Source organism: Falco peregrinus, chromosome 12 (assembly GCF_023634155.1).
Source record: "Falco peregrinus isolate bFalPer1 chromosome 12, bFalPer1.pri, whole genome shotgun sequence".
Taxonomy (NCBI): domain Eukaryota; kingdom Metazoa; phylum Chordata; class Aves; order Falconiformes; family Falconidae; genus Falco; species Falco peregrinus.
Window position 1 is genome coordinate 9,577,360 of NC_073732.1, and position 7,689 is coordinate 9,585,048.

The 7,689-nt window shown below is 45.0% G+C and overlaps 1 protein-coding gene across 2 annotated transcripts in view; it reads right to left on the reverse strand.

The window, feature by feature from the left end:
* FARSB (phenylalanyl-tRNA synthetase subunit beta) overlaps nucleotides 1–7,589 on the reverse strand; it is a 42,604-nt gene extending 35,015 nt beyond the window's left edge. The window contains exons 1-8 of one of the 2 annotated variants that reach the window (XM_055816785.1): nucleotides 7,433–7,549; nucleotides 6,553–6,630; nucleotides 6,289–6,344; nucleotides 4,090–4,244; nucleotides 3,479–3,551; nucleotides 2,112–2,227; nucleotides 1,522–1,672; nucleotides 193–301 (exon numbers count right to left, since the gene is read on the reverse strand). In XM_055816785.1, the coding sequence (XP_055672760.1) occupies nucleotides 193–301; nucleotides 1,522–1,672; nucleotides 2,112–2,227; nucleotides 3,479–3,551; nucleotides 4,090–4,244; nucleotides 6,289–6,344; nucleotides 6,553–6,630; nucleotides 7,433–7,490 (796 nt within the window). In that variant the 5' untranslated portion in view covers nucleotides 7,491–7,549. Of the gene's footprint in view, nucleotides 1–192; nucleotides 302–1,521; nucleotides 1,673–2,111; nucleotides 2,228–3,478; nucleotides 3,552–4,089; nucleotides 4,245–6,288; nucleotides 6,345–6,552; nucleotides 6,631–7,432 lie in introns of both variants that reach the window. The other variant, XM_055816786.1, reaches the window with a different exon arrangement.
* Between the last annotated feature and the right edge of the window lie 100 nt (nucleotides 7,590–7,689).

The following is a 7,689-nucleotide window of genomic DNA, read 5'->3' on the forward strand; positions in this document are numbered from 1 at the left end:
GGAACACTGTCAGCCTAGGGAGGGAGCAAAAACATTGGCTGCATTTAAACTGAAAGAAGACTATACAAAATTGTAAACGAAACAATTTTAAGTAAACAGAATAATCCTTATTACATCAGTGCTTCTGTTAAGACACTCTGGCTCACACACAAAATAGCAGCGACAGTATAAATTAGTCATAAGTAATCTTACCATTGATGATTGGTGGCATGGACAGAACAACACCATTGCTGTCATAAATGACAGGATAAAGTGGCTTGTTTTCAATTAGGTGTAAATAGTGCCGAAGGTGGCTGTCAGTCTGGAGAAACAAAGCACAACGTATGTTTCACATTAGCTCACTTGTGAACTTCCATAGTGCTACAATCCTTTGCTGAGAGATTAACAAGAATTTTGAAAGGGGGAAGGATTTGGTTGAGAGCTAGGTACTTCACTAGCAAAAGCTGTTTGCTCTCAGAAGCAGGAAAACTTTGAAATGAGCTAACTGGATTGTTTGTTTCTTCACAAGTGTTAAAAATTATTTGTTTAAGGACTCTCTCAAAGATGCGTAGGCGATGCTGTCCAAATGATGCCCTTGTTCACCGCAGCAGACCTTTCATTGCCAAACCCACGGGCACACATCCTTAGTTTCTAGGAACTTTCCTTACAGTGATAAAAATTAGCGCTACAATGCTTCTAACTATAAATTGCTTAAATTTAATTGAAAATTTACATCTGTTCCAATGACAGAGGTATACGCTGCACTAAAAAGATAATTTACTTATAGTCTCTCTGATACCCCTTGTTTCCTAGCTCTCTTACTCATCTTTAGTAAGAGATCTTTGAGAATTTATTTCTCTCTATGGCCAGTATGTGTGTTCCAGCACAGCTGCATACTGTAATGACAATGATAACAGTATCATTTTCTAATGCTGGCATTTAAAGTGGCCCACATAAACACCATAAACTTAGACCTGACAGAATCTTTTCCTAGCATTTACCTGGTTTCATCAGGATGCTCGGCCAAGAGCAGTGCCAGACTTAACCTGAGCCTTTCACACAGCTATGCTTGCCTAATCTGTGGTTGAGCAAGTAATTTGACATCCTCCCCAAGTAAAATGGCTTAATTAAAGTAACATTAAAAAATACGATATTACTTACCCCAAGCTTTTCTCAGCTTTGTATGCTATCTTACCAGTGTAGATATATAAATACACCATCTTTTTACAGTATTATTAAGAACATCATGAAAAGCAGTCTTTGTGTTGATAAATCAGAGGGTTAATATCAGACTCACTATTCTAAGAGTTGTGCTTAGCCACAAAACATCACAATGTATCTTTCATGGACAATTAGGATAAAGTATTACCATGCATTTCTCATGAATAAGCAAAATGTGGAATGTTCACTGCCTGAAGCTACAGAAGATAACTTTTATTTATTTGCAAGTACAACTCTTAATAACAAGGATAAAAGAGATATTAAGCCTTGAAAATGTATCTTCCTGCGTTTAGTGCAACAAGTGTGAAAAATCTCACTTACTCTATACAGATCCATAATTTGTGAAGCTGTGTACTCCTGGGATTGATTCAAGGGCTTGAATTTAATTTCAGAAGGTGCTTTAGCTGTAAAAGTAAATGGACCAGAGATGGTGTCCAAGTCATGGGTACCTATTGCTACTAATGCTCTTCTCCTAGAAAGAAAGAAGGCAAAATAATGATTTCACTAGTAATATTTGGAGTTCCTTCGCGACAGAATCTCATGATGCTCTATACTTCTATACATTCATAGAACTTACTGAAAAAGTAGAAGGGCAATTTTGAGAAACCTAGAAATTCTTTTCACGAATAACATTTTAACAAATATTAACAACAAAACAGTCAAAGGCAAATCTAATGGGACCGTTGCAAAGTGCTTCTTTCTCAACTGTTGTAGGAGCTGTAACAGCTATTTATGTTGAAAAATACTGAGAGCAGGCAAAAACTGGCAAGGAAGTGAGAAGGATCAAGAGAGCTGCTATAGAAGACTTTCCTTAGCATAATTATAAATATAATGCCTTTCTGCCAGAGGGATGTGCAGTTTTAACGTGATAAAAGCATACACATAGACATTATTTTAAATTAAGTACTAACCTGCAAATATTTTGGTGTAGTTTTTCTTGGAGGTCAATGAAACTATCGTAACGTTCCTTGGTAAAAGTTATATTACGAAGGACTGCAGCTACAGCATGAGGACGGACATGGACAGTCTACAATTTACAACAGCAACACATTATAGATTTCAAGTACACAGAATATACAAAACTAAAACTGATTAAATGTGCACTTGTCTTTATAAAGTCCTCTTTCGTAAAGTAGTAAGCAAAAGGGAAATTCACAGAAAGACATCAGAATATCAAGGGGAAAAAAAAGACAAACCAAACAAACCCACTCCAGGTCTGATGACAGACAGGGAGGTTTCCAATTCACAGTGTAATGGCCCAGAAGGTCAATGCAACGTGAGCATCTGGAACTTAGGTTTGATGAAGTTCAGCAAAGGCAAGTGTAGGGTCCTGCCCCTGGGGAGGAGCAGCCCCACGCACCAGCACAGGCTGGGGCTGACCTGCTGGGGGGCAGCTCTGCGGGGAAGGACCTGGGAGTGCTGGTGGGCAGCAAGGTGCCCATGGGCCAGCAGCATGCCCGTGTGGCCAAGGTGGCCAGTGGGACCCTGGGGTGCGCTGGGAGGGCCGTGGCCAGCAGGTGGAGGGAGGTGATCCCCCCTCTGCTCTGCCCTGGTGAGGCACATCTGGAGTGCTGTGCCCAGTGCTGGGCTGCCCAGGTCAAGAGAGACAGACTGCAGAGGGTCCAGCGGAGGGCTACGAAGATGATGAGGGGACTGGAGCATCTCTCTTACCAGAAAAGGCTGAGAGATCTGGGCCTGTTTAACCTGGAGAAGACTGAGAAGGGATCTTACCAATGCATAGAAATATCTTAAGGGTGGGTGTCAAGAGGATGGGGCCAGGCTCTTTGCAGTGGTGCCCAGCGACAGGACAAGAGGCAACGGGCACAAACTGCAACACAGGAAGTTCCATCTGAATATAAAAAAACTTTCTTTACTCTGAGGGTGACAGAGCACTGGAACGGGCTGCCCAGAAAAGTCGTGGTCTCCTTCTCTGGAGATACTCAAAACCCGCCTGGATGCAATTCTATGCAACCTGATCTAAGTGAACCTACTTTAGCAAAGGGTTGGGCTAGATGATCTCCAGAGGTCTCTTCCAACCCTGACCATTCTGTGATTCTGCTATCTGCTACTAGGTTCACCAAAAATGATTTTTCTATTGTTCCTCCCCCTCCCTGTCCCTAGAAATCAATCGTGAGTTAAAATATATTTAAATTTCTTTATCCCTTGTTCTGCAATTAAGATTTCCAGTCTCAGTGCTCTTATAAAATGAGTAGTGATACCTATCTTGCTGATTCAGAAACTCTCAATAAAATCACAAATGTACAGTAAACATTTTTACCTCTTCGGTGATAATCAGCCTCTGACCTTCACCCTGAGGTGGTATTATCTTTTCATACCTAGGGAGATTTATCCTAGAATAAAACCAGAAGTCAGCCTGTAACTGAAAGAAAGTTCCCCAAATGCAGGAAACTTCAGAAATGTAGCAACAATTATATGCAGAAAACTTTCTTTAGTAACATTTCTTGGCATGAAAATTAGCTAACTGTTTAAAACTTGTTTTCTATGGAATAGTAAACAGATTACTGAACTAGAAAGGAACTACTCAAGAAGATAAAGTCATTGCAGAAAAGTGAAAACAATTATTTGTTTTGGTATTAAGTACAGAGCATCCCAAGGAAGCTCCTCTGCAGGAGTTCTTTACAGAGGTTAAGTCTCAAATGGAACAGCAGCTGAAAAATGTTTAGAACAGATACAAAACCCAGTAACATTCTAGTGTAGTCTTTTGAAAATATACAACAAATCCTCTCCAGAGGAACATCTGACAACTCTGATCTACACATGAGATTGTACTCAAAATCCAAGCAGGTGGCAAGTTTGTTTATTGACCAGAAATGGACTCATATGTAAACAAATAACAAACCACACAAAAATCTCACAACTCTGCATTACCTTTCTTTAAAGACCTGCAGTCCTCGGACCAATCCTTCAAGGCAAAGGAGATCATAACGGTTGGCAGGAACATCAATTTTATAGAGAATGGTATCAGATGCACCCTTTGCCTTTTCTTCACCTTTTTCTTTACTTATAATGTCTTTCTCAGATGTCTGAAATTAAGCAAAAATGTGTTTTTAACCTGAAATTTCTTAACATTGACAGGAGTATGATGGTGAGGTAATATAGGAAAAATTGTATTAATTAGAAGTTTAACAGTGTAAGTGGGATTTATAGAGCAAATGGATACACCAAACACCAGAAATTATGTAAAATCTAAATTTTTCTCAGATTCAGAGACTGTAATGCAGTATACCAAAAGAAAATCCACCATTAGAATTTGAGTTTTAAAAAAAGAGATTATAGAAGCAAGAGTCTCCAGGCTAGCAGATCCCAGTAGAGAACTGAGACATTATATTTAGCAATCTATCAGCACATGGCTTGTCATATCAAGTCTATTCTGAAATAAAGCATAACATAGGATGTCCAGATGTCTTTTAATAAATATCATTAGAATATCAATTAATTAAAATTAAAAAGCAAATCAAAAACAGGTCTACTTGAACAAGATTTACATGAAAACAGGTAACAGGGCTAGCAAATTTCATGACTACAGAACCTGAATCAAAACTTTAAATATAAATTAGTTACAATTTAGACAACAATGTCCAGGACAAATACATTTTTGTGGATACTGCACTGAAGAATACACACAAAACAAAGCCAAACAGATCTTGTAAAATATGTTCAATACATGTCTGTGGCTGTATTTATGTTGCTAAATAAAATGGGGCTAGACTGGAGCTTGTGCAGGCTGCCGACATCCATGAAGTATAGCAATATGCTGTCTTGGGTTCTCTTGCTTCCATGATGGTAATTTTTGTGTTTCTGTTTTTTTTCAGATTCAAAACACCTGTGCTAATACAATCTATTGCAACAATAGTTTTTAAACAAGAACCTAAAGGTATGTGTTGCATATTCTACCCTGTGGTATGCAGATGTGTAAGGATATTTCAGGATGAAAAGCCTGCTGCAGTGCTGCTGAGTAACTGTACAGGTCAAAGGGGCCTTCAAGTCTCCTCTACACTGCTTTTTGAGGATACAACATTGTATCCTCCAAACCTTGCCTAAACTTTTTCTTGGTACCTGCTAGAGGGCATTACCCAACACTGTATCAGGGAATCCTATCAGGCCAATACTGTATCAACACACTGGAGGGAAGGGTTGCCATCCAGAAGGACCCTGACAGGCTTGAGAGCTGGGCCTGTGTAAACCTCATGAAGTTCAAATAGTCCAAGTGCAGGGTCCTGCATGTGGGTCGGGACAATCCCAAGCACAGACACAGGCTGGGCAGAGAATGGATTGAGAGCAGCCCTGAGGAGAAAGACTTGGGGGCACTGGTTGACAGGAAGGTCAGCATGACCCAGCGATGTGCGCTTGCAGCCCACAAAGCCAACCATATCTTGGGCTGCAACACAAGAAGCGTGGCCAGCAGGTCGAGGGAGGGGATTCTCCCCCTCTACTCCGTTCTCGTGAGACCCCCTGCAGTGCTGCCTTCAGCTCTGGGGCCCCCAACGTAACAAGGACATGGGCCTGTTGGAGCGAGTCCAGAAGGAGGCCACAAAGATGGTCAGAGGCTGGAGCAGCTCTCCTAGGAAGACAGGCTGAGAGAGTCGGGGCTGTTCAGCCTGGAGAAGAGAAGGCTCCGGGGAGACCTTATGGCAGCCTCCCAGTGCCTAAAGGGGCCCGCAGGAAAGCTGGGGAGGGACTTCTGACAAGGGCATGGAGTGACGGGACAGGGGGAATGGCTGGAGGCTGGAAGAGGGCAGATTTAGATCAGATATTAGGGAGAAATTCTTTCCTGTGAGGGTGGTGAGACGCTGGCCCAGGCTGCCCAGAGCAGCTGTGGGTGCCCCATCCCTGGCAGTGCCCAAGGCCAGGCTGGACGGGGCTGGGAGCAACCTGGTCTGGTGGGGGGTGTCCCTGCCCATGGCAGGGGGGCTGGGAATGGATGATCTTGAAGGTCCCTGCCAACCCAAACCATTCTACAACTCTATGTATATGCTGGAAATAATGCCGCATGAGCTCTTACAAATATAAATGCTGTCAATACACTACATCTACTGAAAAAGTAACAAATAAAACCCCATTACTTACAATTTCATCAAGCTCCAAACCAAACTCAAAGCAAAGCTCATTAAATTCTTCATCAGCTGTGAAGAAAGAAGGTGAATTTTTGCTTAATAAGCAGACCTCAGACTGTAAAAGGAATCTTTTCCTGTTTGTTTTAAATGTTTTCAAACAAGGTAACAAATGATATTTTGAAACAGGGTAATAGCAATTCAAGGAAAGTTGCTTGTATTTGCATCTGAGCAGTAGTTTCTTTAGTACCGATTGCATTTATTGACAAGTTATTCTTACAGCCATAGCAAGGACTTCTCAGCCCGGCTCTGCTGCCGGCTTCACTAACTCCGGCAAGTTTGTCAGAGTAGCTCTGGCCTGAACAGATAAAAAGGAGGGAGTAGTTACACAGCTTCTGCCAACAGCTAATTTTTTAATCAGTCAGCTTGTCATACAAAGGTTGCATCAGCTGTGTTATGACATGTCAGTCACACAACCCTGATGTGAAAATGGTAATTTGCACCCATCTGTCTGAAGAGCGCACCAATTCCAGCAGGGACTAGATAAACTGCTGCGTGTCCCCAAGCGCTCTTCCAGCCAAATAGTTTTTAAGTGAAATTTCTACAGAGCCAGGGAAGAAGGCCCGAATAAAACCACACTATTAACTGTTTGCTTTGCCTGCTCCCACCTCTTCCCTTTCCTGTTTGCTTTTACCAGTTCCTGAAACAGACAGGGAAACTGCAACCAGACACTGCGCTCTGGGAATGCAGGGTTCCGACGTCCTGAAGGATTCGGGCTGATACAGCACGTATCTGGGCAAAAGGCCTGAAGGGCCCGGGGGAAATCCAGGGCCTCGCCTGGCGTGCCGCGGGGCGGTGAGGGGAGGCGGCTGGGGCGCACCGCCGGTACGGACCCCGCCGTCGGCCTGAAGGCCGGGCTGCCCCCGCCGCCTGGCTCAGCTCCGCTGACACCGGGCTGAGCAAGGAGCGACGGGGAGCTGCCGGCGGGGGCTGGGCCTGCCCGGGGCCGGAGGCCGCGGCCCATCGCAGCACAACCGGAGGCTCCCGGGAGGCTCCCGAGACGCTCCAGCCGCCGCAGCCGCCGCCCGGCCCGCCTTACGGGGGGCGGCGTGAGGCGAGCAGCGGCCCCGCGCAGCCCCCGGCCCGCCCGCGCCACTCACTGTAGGTCCTGCCCAGCGCCTGGAAGAGCAGGTCCCGTTTCACGCTGACAGTCGGCATGGCGGCACCGGCTCTGCCGCACCGCGCCTGCGCCGCCGCCCGCCGGGCCCTCGCCGCGCCTGCCCCCGCGCTGCCTGAGCGCCGCCCGCCCTTGGCCCGGCTCCTGCGCCCGCCGCGCCCCTCGCCCCCCAGCGCGGCCCTGCGGGGGCGGCCTGGCCGCCCGCCCGTGCTGCGGGCCCGCCCGGCTCCTGCGCCCGGG